Source organism: Falco punctatus (genome assembly GCF_963210335.1).
Source record: "Falco punctatus genome assembly, chromosome: 2".
In the NCBI taxonomy this organism is placed as follows: domain Eukaryota; kingdom Metazoa; phylum Chordata; class Aves; order Falconiformes; family Falconidae; genus Falco; species Falco punctatus.
Window position 1 is genome coordinate 20,614,423 of NC_137581.1, and position 13,265 is coordinate 20,627,687.

Genomic DNA, 13,265 nt, shown 5'->3' on the forward strand with positions numbered 1-13,265 from the left:
TAATTTAGGCTCTGTTTTTTGAATATTTGCCCTTGGTCTTATAAAACACATGATTTTAAATCATTACAGTAATGGAAGTTACTTGATTCCTGAAGAGAGACTCCACTGTAAAACATCCTTATAAATGACCAACTCTTCTCAAGCACATTACCAGTATGCAGTTATTTTTCAAGTGTGGCATTTGCGTGTCTTACAGATTTATTTTTACCTTTCAGAAATGCTAAGAAATAAGCTGCATTCTCACTGTTAAGTTAATAGACAACTCTAATGCCTCAAATTTTTAATAGCTTTGGAATGCAATAAATTTGAAATATCTGATAGACTGTGTTATATAGACTTTGCTTACACCCAAGGGAAACTGCAAATACAATAATAGCTACAAGATTCACTTGCTGTCTGAATACTACACAAAGATGTTTAAAATGACTAGACAAAAAATTATGAAAGCAGCATATGACTCAAATTATAAATAAAATATGGGGACTACTGGACCAAAATCTGCATGCAGGAAAAACTTGGTGCCAGTCAAATCTACAGAGAGGGTTATTCAAGAACATTTACTCAGGACTCAGTCCTCACAATTTTACAGTTGAGATTCAAGTATTTGGAGCAGCTGGACTGCAAATAGTCTTTCCAGAAATTGACTGAGTTAGTCTGTAAATGTTTAAGCAGTTCTTAGATCTTTTATTCATTTCCCTGTGCTTGGTGTACCCAGGCTTTGCATTTCATCTATTCTTCTGTGGCGACTTCCACAGTTTTCCACAATTGTGGAAGCTGTGGCCAAGGATGGCCCACAAATTCTGAGGGTTTGCAATGAAGAACTGTAAGAGGGATTTTTCACTGAGGAAATAAAAGACTCAAATGTGCTTATCTTCTGTTCATACCAATTATCAGAGCTCCAGCAATAAGGTGGTGCTGTGAAAGTTTACCTAAACTGAGAATCTGCTGGTTTTTTGGAGGAACAGGGTTTGCAGTGTCACCATTACCCCACTGGAAGACATAACCAGTAATCACATACTCTCAAGAAGGGAACAAGCCTGCAAGCTCTGTGTATCGGAGCTCTCCTTAGCAGCCCTCAGCAGGGCAGCAGAACCAGGTTCCCACATACAGAGCTGGAACAATCAGATGATTACAGGAATACAAGGTATGAATTCCAGAAAGATCAAGCAAATTCCTTCTGCTTGTTCAAGATTTATACAAATAGCATAACACGAGGCTTGGCAAGATAATGTTCCTTCAGTTTTTCCGTGTGTTTCTTCACAAGCCTGTCCCCCATCAAAAAAAGCAGGATACCTAATACTAGAGGTCTGCCTGATGTCTCAACATTTGCCTGCATAGTTCTGTTGGCTGCAGTGCTACTGCAGTAAGGGCAAAGTAGTCAGAGCCAATTTGTCCCTGTCTGCAGAAGTGAGTTCTCAGTGCTTGGTTGTGCTATAAAGCCAGTCCCTGATAATCCCTGATGGTAATTATAATTCTCCTCCTCAAACCTAAAGCAATGTTTAAAGCAGAGGAAGCACAGGAACCTCCTGAATGCTTTCTTCCCCCGTTGCCTGTCAGTGATTGCACTGCAATGCCTAGAAAAAGCAAAGCAGTTCAGACGGCATCTATTTCTGGTGTGAAATCTTAGTTGTGGATTCCCAGCGCTGATGTGTTTTTCAGACCCTCTGGTGAATTTCTAAGCTCTCTTGGAATAACAGCTGCTGGGAGCGGACCGGAATCCCCATGGTGGATTTCAGGTTTGCGGACTTTGATGAAATCTCTAAACAACAGTGTGGGAAAGCTGTTTTTTATTAGGAGCAGCTATGAAGGCAGAGAAGCAAATTCTTGTCAGTAAATAGCTTTTCATCTCCTTGTCCCGTTTTTCTGAGAAATTGAGGGTAGAATGTAGAAACCTAGTATTAATTTTGAGGGGTGGGGGCAGAGGACTAGAGACTTTTTTCTGTTCAGTTCTTCTGCAAGGAGGTATCACGGGTAGGGATAAAGATACAGCCTGGTACTCAGAAGTGTGTTGGTGGTGCTCATAAAAGCAGTGCCTTGAGAGCCAGAGAGAGGGAGGGAGGACCACGCCGAGGGCTGTGTAGTAGCTCAGAGCCACTGTAATTGGTTTCGTCTTCCTTTTCTTGAAAGCCTATTTTTCACGTATTTTAAACCTAGAAGAGACCACTGCTACTGTTGGTTAACTCCCTGTGTAACATCAAACACATTGCAGCTCTGCATGGCAAAGATCTGGAGGAGAAAAACTTATCTGAAACACCTTAGTGGTTGCTAGGTCATGGGCATTGCCAATTCTTCACCAGCTCATGGGATAATATATAAAATACTTCTGGTGGCTCACAACAGCATGTGAAAAGATTACACTGATGGCAGTTTGTACAGTGCAGTCCCTTCTCTCCCCATTCATCTCATCAGTGTAGTAGTTCACTAACAGTTGGCGGTGTTAGGACTATAGTCTGGCCGCTGATGAAAGAACACTGAATGCCTTAAGATGGTGAATACCACCAAACATAAAAAGTCTAGCCAGTTTCATTTAATGGTGCGTGATGTTGCTGTTGTATGAGGACCAGCACACCACCGTATTACTATCTTGACTGCCATTGAATTTTCTGCTAGGGTCGAACTTAAGCTTTTTTATTTGCACACACACAGTTAGCCAAGCAATCAAGACTTGAGATAAGCTTATGATACAGTCTCCATAGTTAAAACTATATTTACCAGAACTATATTGTGGTCAACACCTGGATACTTCTCTGGCACACTACAAGATCCAATATATGAAAGGTCCATTGCATGCTGTATCTATGATGATGGCCACACTGCAGATACTTTTATGGAATTTAGCACTAATGGGTTCCACAAAACATTTAACATACTGCACACAAAACTTAGATTCCTTGACCAGTTCCTGGAGAACTGACCTGACAGTGAGCAAATAAAAGCATGTCCCTGGGATTCTTCTGGCTGAAATGATGTTGGTAATCTGCCTCACTTGAGCTGCACATAACACATCTCATAAGCCCACTCAGCCCATTTTCTATCATCCCTTAGTTTAGCTTGATACTGCCTAAGTTTCCCGTAACGTTGATCACGTTTATTGTCTCCTCAAGGGAAAGTAAGACCCTTGCACCTCCTGGGTGCCTGATGAGAGGCTACGTAGACAGGACTCTTCAGTTTGGAAAGGAGAAAGCTGAGAGCAAAGAGTAAGGTTTACAAGAGAGTTTATCAGATGAATGAGTAACTATTATTCACCTATTACTCCACAGTTACAGCACAAGGATTAGGAGGTATGCAATGAAACTAACAGGAGATTGTTTGAAACTGATAGAAAAAAGTTCTTTTTCACACACAGAGTAATGAATTTCCAGCATTTGTTATCATAGGAGACTATGGAGGCAGGGTCAAAGCACCGTTAGGCAAATTCAGGGACAGCAGGTCTATAAGCAGATATTAAAGGCAGTATAGAGGGTAGTACCCTCTAACATCCCTCATCCAGTGATTGTGATTGCTGAGGTAGAACAAGGGGATCAAACTGCAGAAAGCAGCCAGGAACACATACACTCCCTAGACAGTGCTTCCCACTGCCACTGTTACAGAGAAGGTAGTGGCATAGCTGTACCTCAGTCCGCTATAACCATGTTCTTACGCTTTTACGTTAACTGGAGAATCAAACAGGTCAGGCACCATCTCTCAGACCCAAAAGATGGCATGCATTTTCCATGAACTTCCACTCCCTCCAAAATGGAAAGCATTCATTCTCATACTTCTGCCCAGTTCCTTTATAAACTTATTCAGACTGGGCAAACAGAAATTGCTTAAGCAGAAGATGGCAGTCCTCTATGGGGAGCAGCTTAGTAATCTTACAGTCAGGCCCTCAGCTCCCCACAACTACTGACTTCTCCAGAGCAGGCCCTTTCTTCCCAGTACAAGAGGGAAGGGTCTCCAGTCTTGCTGTAAAAGCAGGACATGTAGGAGAAACAAGCCGAGATTCTAGTCAGAGATGCTTTTGTCTTGGCCAGTCAAAAGGAAAACATTAGCACATACCTAGAGTAATTATTTGAAGAAAATGGTTATATTATTTTCTGTCCCTTCACATTGGAGGGCAGTTACATACTGTTGAGTTATTGGTGAAATGGCAACAGAATGATTAAGAAAATCAACAGGCAAAACCACGCAAAATATGTTAGTTATCAACAAAGTAATTGGATAGCATTTAAGCAAGTGAAACAGACACAGGCATGCAAAATATTACAAAGGATTATAATAACTGTAGCAGAGAGTAGAGGTTTCCAAGTGTCTACATGCCAAGTGACCCGACTACATTCACTACCGTTGGAGGACTTTCTCATCGCTACCCTGCTTCAAGGAACCATGACGCCAGGGGACAGTCACCCCAGAGATACCAGGGATCCCCAAAGAATGGTAAACTATAAATGAGAGTCAAAGGAGGAAAGCTTTAGAGAGGAAGAAAACAAACTCAAGTTTTGAATTTTGTTAGATAGCTAACAAGGCATTTCATAATAATTTCATTTAAAAGGTAACTTTTAAGCCTGTTGTGGTTCAGTGGTTATAACAGCAATCAGAGCAAAAATGCAATATATAGTACTGAAAAACTGAAAAAATCTTAAAAGGGGGGGGGGGGAGCAAAAGTATAAAATGTATTTACAAAATGGGAAAAAGCAATAAAGTCAAGCTGAAGACTACAGGAAGAAGGTCAGTCACTGATAGGTTTAAAAAGAAATGCAAATTTTCTAGAACATATTTGTAAAGCAAGAATTCCTAGCAATGGTGTAGTATCTTTTGTTAGATGGAGAGAGTACATTTAAAATAATATAGGAAAGGATGAAGTTTCAACTGATTTAGATGTGGGAAGGAAGAAGATGAGGGAGATGGCGATACTGAAATATTTTCTAATTCATTTGCTAGAAAGGAGATATGTTTTTTTAGTAAACACAGGCTAGACAACTTCAAGAACTGGTCTTATAACAAGCCAGAGCACCTCACATGAGCGCAATCGCCCTCCCCTCCCGCAGCACAGCCCCGCCGGGCCGCGGGCTGATGGCCGGGCCGCCTCGGCGCCCTGCGCAGCGCGGCCATACCGGGGGCACCTTGGCCTCGGCAGCCGCTGCCTTCCCCAGAGCAGCCGGGACGCTGCCCAGCGGCGGGGGGTGCACGGACCCTGCCTCCCTCGGGGCCCGGGTGTTGCTTGGCCAGCTCCGGTCTTGGCAGGGGCGCACGGTCACCAGCTGAGGGGCTCACACCCCTCGCTGACGAACGGTGCCTCCGACTGCCCCGTCGCGGTCTTGCTCATCAGCTTCGCGCCGCGCGTCGGGCCCGTGGCGCTGAGACCCCCTCCCCGCCGCTGGCGGAGCGGTGGCGGTGCCGGTGGCGGCTCGGACAGGCGCCCTTCGTGGCACACACCGGCCGCGCTGGCCGCCCCCGGCGGCACCGCCGCCCATCGCCCAGACACCAGCACGCCCGGGGCTGGGCCCGGCCCCCGGCCTGCCGCCCCCGGCCGCCCGCTGGCCGCAGCGGGGCGGCCGGGCCCTCCGCGCTGCGGCAGCAGCCGGGGGTCCCGGGCGGGCGCCGGGCTCGGGCGTCGCACGGCCAGCGCTGCCCCGGGGTGGCGGCGGCGGGGGGCACGGCGGGGCCGCCCCGCTGGCTTTGCCCGCTAGAGGGCAAGAGAGCCCCGCACAAGCGCGGCGGGGCGGCTGCCCCTGCCCCGCAGCCCCCGGCGCCCGCCTCGCCCAGCCCCGCTCCTGCCCCGCTGCCGCCCCGGCGCGGTCCGGCGGGTTCCGGCGCCGCGGCAGCCGCCCCGGGACAGCTGCTCGGGCGGGGACCCCGGCGGAGGTGCCTCCCGGAGCCAGCGGGACCGCCGGGGCCGAGGCCTGCGGTGCGGGAAGGGATGTCCTGGATGGCCACGGTGCCACAGGTGGAGAGGTAATCGCTTCCACCGGGAAAGCTAGCAAAGGCTTTGGCCATGCCAGAAAGCGGGCATGGAGCAGACACGGAGCTGGCATCGGGGTGAAGGTCCGTGGGGCTGCTGTGCCGGCCACAGTGCACACCGAGTGGTGGGTATGTGGGGTCACGCACCCACCCCCCGCCAGGCCGGGCACCTTCTCCCTGCCCCCAGGAAGGTGAGGGTGAGCGGGTGTCCGGCTGCGGCTCGGGCTGGCACTGGTCAGTAGCATCCAGCTGATGGCCTGGTCACCTGCCTTGGCTGGCAGTAGAACACCAAGTCATCTTTCAGATGGGGAACTGTCTACAAAGGAAACGTATGGGGCAAAGGGGGAGCCCCAGGGACGCCCCGCGGCAGGCCCTGCCGAGCCTGCAGTCACACATGAGCATCGAGAGCATGACGGGGTCAGAAGCCGCTTGGGTTACAGGCCGTGTGCGCCTGGGCGGGCAGGGCACACAAGCCGAGGGGTGGGCTGCGGCAGGGCTGTGCTACAGCCAGCGGCCCTGTCCCCCATGCCAAGCAGCCCGCTCACCGTGCAGAGGCCTCCGCCATCACCTGCGCACATGGCAACTCTGGTTTCTTCCCCTTTTCTCCATCCAACCAACGGCACTTTGACTCTTGAGCTGGAGGGGCTTGCAGCGTCATGGACAACCAGTTCATTACTAAAACCAGCAGCTACAAGCCATGTACGAACACATGCGTCGGAGAAATGTTTAAGCATATTTGGCAGCTTGCACACTTACATCACCCTGTCTGCCTCCAAGTATCGCCGAGAAGGGCACGCGTTGCAAAAGACTATCAACACCCGTGTCAATGCACTCGACTGTATCTGACCAATAATGGCATTACTAGTTTTGTACTTTAATTAAGATATCTTAAAACATGTAACCTGACAACTCCCACCCTAGGATGGTCACAAAGATCATATTCTGCCAATGCTTATTTAACGTAGGTTCACTAATTCCTGTATGCAGCAAAATACCGTAACACTGTAAGAAATCCATGTCGGATGCCCTGCTATGGCTCTGTATCTCATGGTGATGCTGATGCTGGTGTTTTCTTAGAGTTTTCCAACTAAACTGCATGTTTTACACTCCTCTGGTCTGAAAATTTGGTGAACTGGTAAACGGGCCCTCTTTACATGTTGTCTTCTGGGATTCTTGTAGGCTTTTTTTTTTGTCATAAATACTGCTGTTTTTTCTGCAGTTTCTGAAGTGAGAAAGCAAATACATTCCTCTAGATCAAGTTTTCTGAACTTGTAGGCACTTCTTACGTTAATCCTGTTAACCTGAATCACATGGCTAATAGGTTTTCACAAATACCTTATTTATTTCCAGGCAATCTAATGTTTCATAATCATGACTTTCAGTAACTTTTCGTTGCTGAGATGACATGAGTTTTCTTTGGAGGATTAATTTGTGCAGCTATATTAATAGTTTAGTGCCCTCACCAGCCATTCTGGGGAAATGCTGAATCACATGTATAGCACAGCAGGTGGGATCCATCCAGTCCTATCTAAACCTCTATCACGTAGAAGTCTACATCTAATATAGGCTTCCTTCATACACAAGGAAGAATTGAGCATCTTTAGAGCGTGAGTCATGTTATCCTAAAGTAGATGCCTAGAATAGGTCAGATGATTTGTGCCCTAAAATTGCTCACTTATCATATCCAGGTTTATATTGTGCTTCAAAGTACCCTAAAAATTCTTATTTGTGAAGAAAACTGAAAACAGCATTACTTTCTATATTATTCTTGATTTATAAAATGCAGCTTTAAAAGTTTGCTGACTCTAGACATTTTAATAAAAATGGCGAATGCCATGTGTTTCATGGGGAAGTTGTGAAACACACCTCTCCCTAATAATTTTAAGTCTTCCAGTTCTCCATCTTCACGGTTGAGGAATAAATGAGTTAGATATATTGTAGGTTGACAACAGGATCCTGTACTTTTGGTGAAATGATGCAATCGGGGGGAATGAAAAAAATCAAACCAAACACCAAACCACCAAAACTCATTTTCTTATGGCAGGCTGATTTATTTTTTTAAATTACACTCAAAAATTGGTATGTGAAATGTTCATGTAAAGCTGAAGTGGCTGGCAGAGTACAGGTGAAACAGTTTTTTTAAAAAAAGTCATACTGTCTAAAACTTGCCAGAGGCATCACATCAATGTGAGGAAAACATGTGCCAGGAACTCCTCAAGAAATGCAAGATCCTTCTGACCAGCTCTGCTTGCAGGAGTTAAAATCCTGCATAAAGCTGATGAGTAAGCTCTTGATGACTCATTGTGGCAGATGCAGCCTTTAATTCCAGGAGGGTATAAGGGAAGTGGGTGTGAATCTTGAGCAGAGGAGAGCTAGGGGCAGGGATGTTCCTGCCCCAGTGTCTTGGGGATAAAAGTACAGGTTTTTAACATGGCCTCAGCTATCAGTAATGCCAAACTTCTGTAAGGGCTAAGTTTGACATTACACATCACACATAGATTTTATGTGAAGCAGGGTTGGAACACCACCTACTCACAGATGGGTATAATTTTGGGGATGTCCTGCATAATTCATGTGTGGCTTTGATACTTATGAGTAATTCAGACATCAAAGCCTCAACTTAGATAACACTTTTATAACACTTTTATAACACTAAACTTCCTATAGCAAATAATCTGTGGGGTTTCATTTAAGTTCATTTAAAAAAAAAACAAACCCAACGAACAGCTATACTATTACTTTCTTCTTTACCTTCAGATATTTTTCATAAAGTACGCTGCTGGTGTGAAGCGCAAGGTAGAAAATACTGAAGCGTGGACTAGAGAAAAAAATAAAAATCCATATAATACTCTTCACTGGGACTAGAAATGTAAACTTTAAAGCACTGGAAAGGTGCTGGGAGCCTCTTTCCCAGTTGTTTCTAGATTGAGAGCACACCAGATACCAGGCCCTCCAGTCACTCTGCAACATTCCCTCTGCTTTGCCAGTGGCACAAGCCTTCACTTTTCAGCAGTCCATTTCCCTAACAAGCAATTTTATGTTCTCTTCCAAGTTAGCCATTACGCATGGAAAAACCTTCCCATTAATAACCGTAAAGCTCCTTTATTGTTCCCCTTCAAATCTCCTTAAAACTTCTTTCTGACACCAAACACTTGTCATTGGCCAGGCCTGTTGCTTTTTATTCTCAGGGCTGCTTTTCCATTATCCTTCCCCCATGGGTCTGTAGTATACACCTGTTGTCTTTCATCATGGGTTAAGATCATAAGCTCTCTGGGCATAGACCATCTCTCTTATTACATGTGTCTGCAGTATCCGACACAATGGGACTGTGAGCCCTGAACGGGGGCCTCTGGGTACTGCCATGATCCAGTTGATAAAGAATAATGATTTTTGACATGGTGAGTTCTGCGGTTTTTCCCAAGTCATTCTGCAGTTGTTCACGCTGATAGAACCAGTGTGCATGTGTGAGCAGTGTCCTTAAACCCGATACACGGGGTAAATGGTATGGAACTATTTACCGGAGAGTGCCAACTTTCCTGCTTTGGTGTTGGTTGGGGGGCTCGCTTGCACATTGAAATGCACGGACTGACATGCAGCAACTGTTTCTTTTTGTGGGTTTGTACAGAACTAGCGCGATGGGACTCTGCTGTGGAGCTTCTGCATCCCGTCCTTCACATAGGAATAACGACCAATGGAGTCAAATGAAACAAGGTGGCTCAAACACCACTGGCATGGAATGTGTCAGCTCCCTAAAAGGTCTGTGGGGGTTCAGGACACAGCCTTGCTCTGCTGCAGTTTCCCTGCTAGACATGGAAACTAGAAGTCTTTTTCCCTCCTTTCAAGTGTTAAGTCACAGTGTCGAGTGGGGGGATGCAGAAAGGCTGCACCAGTCGGAGCTGGGTTGCTGGCTTCAGTGGTGGGGAAGGCAAGGGGAGCTTCCCCCTCCACCACATGCCCACTGAGCAGGAGGACATGCAGGGAGTCGATTATTTTTAATTAACCCCCCTGCAAAATTCTCCTCTGGAGCTGTTCCCAGACTCCACCGGTGACCTTCCTGGGCCTCACCACCTCATCGATGCACATCATCATTCACACCGTGCAATCTCTCCCCCCAGCACCAAAGATACTATGTTTCTTCTCCTTTTCTCCATGCCTTTCTCCCCCCAACACCCCCAAAAGAGCCCATCTTCGGGATTTGCCCTTCATTCAAGGGCCTGCCCTGCCCCTCATGCGAGCCTCTGCATCATGCCCGGTCCTTGAGCTCAACCCTCTGCAAAGGCAGGAGACCCTTTTGCCTCTTTGCCAATTAATGCAGCGATATCGAAGGGCAAAACCACAGTGACACCAACCCCCGGCCTCATGAGAAGAAACGGCAATCCTCTCAGTCTCGCCGGGTCTCGCCGGGCGGTGTTAAATGACTTTTTTTTTTTTTGGGGGGGTGGGGTGGGTGTAGAACACGTACTTTGCACCGGCACCCCCGCCTCCCCCATGCCTCCTCCTGCCCGCCTCCCCCTTCCCTCCATCGCGCTCCTGGAAACTTGTGCCGAGAGCGTGCGCGGGGAGCCGCGGCCCCCGGAGCGCCCCGGGCGGAGGCGGCGGGGGGTCCCGGCGCGACTCGCTCCCGCCGCGGCATCCCCGAAGCTGCCCCCCCGGCACCCGGCCGCCGCCGGTAGCGCAGGGGCAGAGCGGGAGGGCTGCGGGCAGCCGGGCGGGGGGGCGGGGGGGAGAACGGGAAAAAATGCGGCGTGAGCGATAACGCCCTACCCCCCAACCCAGCTCCCAAACTTCCCGCGACCCCGCCGGTCCGCCGCCCCGAGCCGAGTTTCAACCCCACTTGGGACGGCGGCAGCGCGGTTACCTGAGGAGCGGGGCGGCCGGGGCCGGGGCCGGGGCAGCGGCCGCGCCTCCGCCCCCCCTGCGGCGGGGCAGAGCGGCGGGGCCGGGGCCGGGCTCCGCTGGCAGGGCGCTGCCCGCCCTGCTCCCCCCGCCAATGTCAAGGGGGACTCGGGCTATGCGGGCATCTCCCGAGGAGCCCGCTCCCCGCAGCGGGCGGGCTCGGTATATTTAGCATCGCGCCGCTTTTTTTTTTTTCCTCCCCCAAAGTTTCGCCCACTTATTTATTTATTTGCCTGCGTGCGCCGCGCTGCCGCAGAGCAGTAAGAGCGGCTCCACGCCGTGCTTAGCGCTGGAAGCGGCTCTGTATTGCAGCAGGTAGGGCTGAGCGCTAGGACCTCGGAGAATCCTTCCAGCAGCAATCAGGACTACCTTAAACCCAGCCCAATGCCTCTTCCTGCGCCACTCTGCGTGCTGGATGGAGATCCACAGTCAAGAGCTGCAGCTCAGTGCTGGAGTACAACATTTCACAGGGAGCCCTGCAGAAGCAACACCTGTTTCGAGCCAGCCAAGAAAGACACAAGCACTTGTATGTTGCTGCTTTGCTTGTGGATCGTCAATAATCCTAAACCAGTGGACATCTGCTGAGCCTCCTGAGAATTCTGGATAATAGATTTGGACGTCAAAAGTTTTTTTTTCTTTTTCTTTTTTCCTTTTTTTTTTTTTTTTTGGATTTATCTCAGCCAACAACGTGAGATTTCCCCCCTCCCCCTTTGCAGGATTCATGCTGATGTATGCAGTCTGTTATAGAGTAAAAACAGCGCATGCCTTTCTGGAGTCAGAATCCATAAATCCTGACGTAGCCTGTGCATCTTAAAAAAAAATCCCTATAACGCCTAGGTATTTAAGTTGCTATGGTCATTCTTATCTTAAACCAAATGGAGAAACTACGGATTTTTTTCTTTATTACAGTTGGATGGGCTGAAGACCGTATTGCTTGCTAAGAGCTGGGGATATATGCATTTATATAGATATACACATCTATATGTTTATAAATATGTCAGTGTGTGAGTATAAAGTGGTGGTTTCTTAGACTAACTGGTTTGACCTTGAACCTGTACCAGTCAAAACAGAATATTACTTTTATTTATGCATTTAATGGATTGAAGAAAGAACATTTTCTCTGTAACTGCGCTAGGGAGGGGAGAGGAGTGGAATATACCTAATCTTATATCTCCTGGGTTTGGCACCATCATTATTGTTTATTCTTATTCTCTAAAAGCAGAATCTTCTGATGGCTCCCTTAGGTGAAGTTGGGAACTATTTCGGTGTGCAGGATGCAGTACCCTTTGGGAATGTGCCCGTTTTGCCGGTGGATAGTCCGGTTTTGTTAAGTGACCACCTGGGTCAGTCTGAGGCAGGTGGGCTACCCAGGGGGCCTGCGGTCACGGACTTGGACCATTTAAAGGGGATCCTCAGGCGGAGGCAGCTATACTGCAGGACTGGATTTCATTTAGAAATCTTCCCCAATGGTACTATCCAGGGAACCAGGCAAGACCACAGCAGATTTGGTAGGTATTATCCTTAACCCTTTAGTGGTCATGTGATGAAATAATGGGGAAGAACTGCGGGCGGGGGGACGGCGGGGGGTGCGAGGCGGGCGGGGAGGGGGGTTTGTGCCGATGGCTGAGCCACCGAGGGGAAAAATGAACGTGTCCGGGATTGCAGATGGACACAAGCGGCACCACCGCAGCGGAGCAGGAGCCCTCGCCGAAGTCGCCGGGTGTTTGGTAGCGATGTTTGCGTAGCCCCCAAGTTCTGCCTGAGAGCAGACGCGTACTGGGAGGTGGCGGTGGTGGAATTTTTGCCTAGGACGTTTCTGCTGAACGGTTTGATTTCGCGAGTTTAAAGGGGTTTTAATCATTAACCACTACAATTTAAAATCCACCGAGTTTCCTGAAGGGAGTGGCTGTCGTCCTGTACGCAAATTAACGAGGGCTTTTCTTTCGTTTTCCCTGCCGATTACCTGCCCTAGTAACTGCTTGAATTGCAAACCCAGCCTATCGGGCTTCTCGGCGAGCATCCACCGGCAGCGCCCGCAGCCCGCAGCGGGGCCCGCAGCCCGCAGCCGTGCGGCGCGCCCGGCGCCCCGGTAGGGAGGGAGCGCAGGTGGGGGCCGCGCTGCCCCGCACCCGCCGGGAAGCCTGCACCAAACCCGGCCTCTGCCGAGCCGGCTGGCGTGTCAGGCTGGCAGCGGCGAGTCTGAAGGAGCGTTCCCTGGGTTTCATTTCCAGGGGACGCTATTTGTGACTCAGCAGCGAGGGCTGCAGGACTCACGGCTTCGGCCACTCTTGGGAGCCCGGCCATGCACACCCGCACACCCAGTCCTGTGGGCTTGCGGGCTGCTTTGCTGCCGGGGAGGCTCTTAAAGGCCCGGCAGATCCAACGTGCCAAAGTCACTCAAACAGCCTGGACCAGCCGATTCTTTGTTT

General features: G+C 49.0%; 1 protein-coding gene across 2 annotated transcripts in view; it reads left to right on the top strand.

Moving 5' to 3' along the window:
- FGF9 (fibroblast growth factor 9) overlaps nucleotides 1-13,265 on the top strand; it is an 84,655-nt gene that overhangs the window by 17,609 nt on the left and 53,781 nt on the right. The window contains exons 5-6 of one of the 2 annotated variants that reach the window (XM_080375407.1): nucleotides 70-11,362; nucleotides 12,081-12,344. The exons of the other annotated variant lie outside the window; for it this stretch is intronic. Coding sequence (XP_080231533.1) covers nucleotides 11,221-11,362; nucleotides 12,081-12,344 — 406 coding nt within the window. The 5' untranslated portion in view covers nucleotides 70-11,220. The remainder of the gene's footprint in view (nucleotides 1-69; nucleotides 11,363-12,080; nucleotides 12,345-13,265) is intronic. 2 annotated transcript variants of the gene reach the window in all.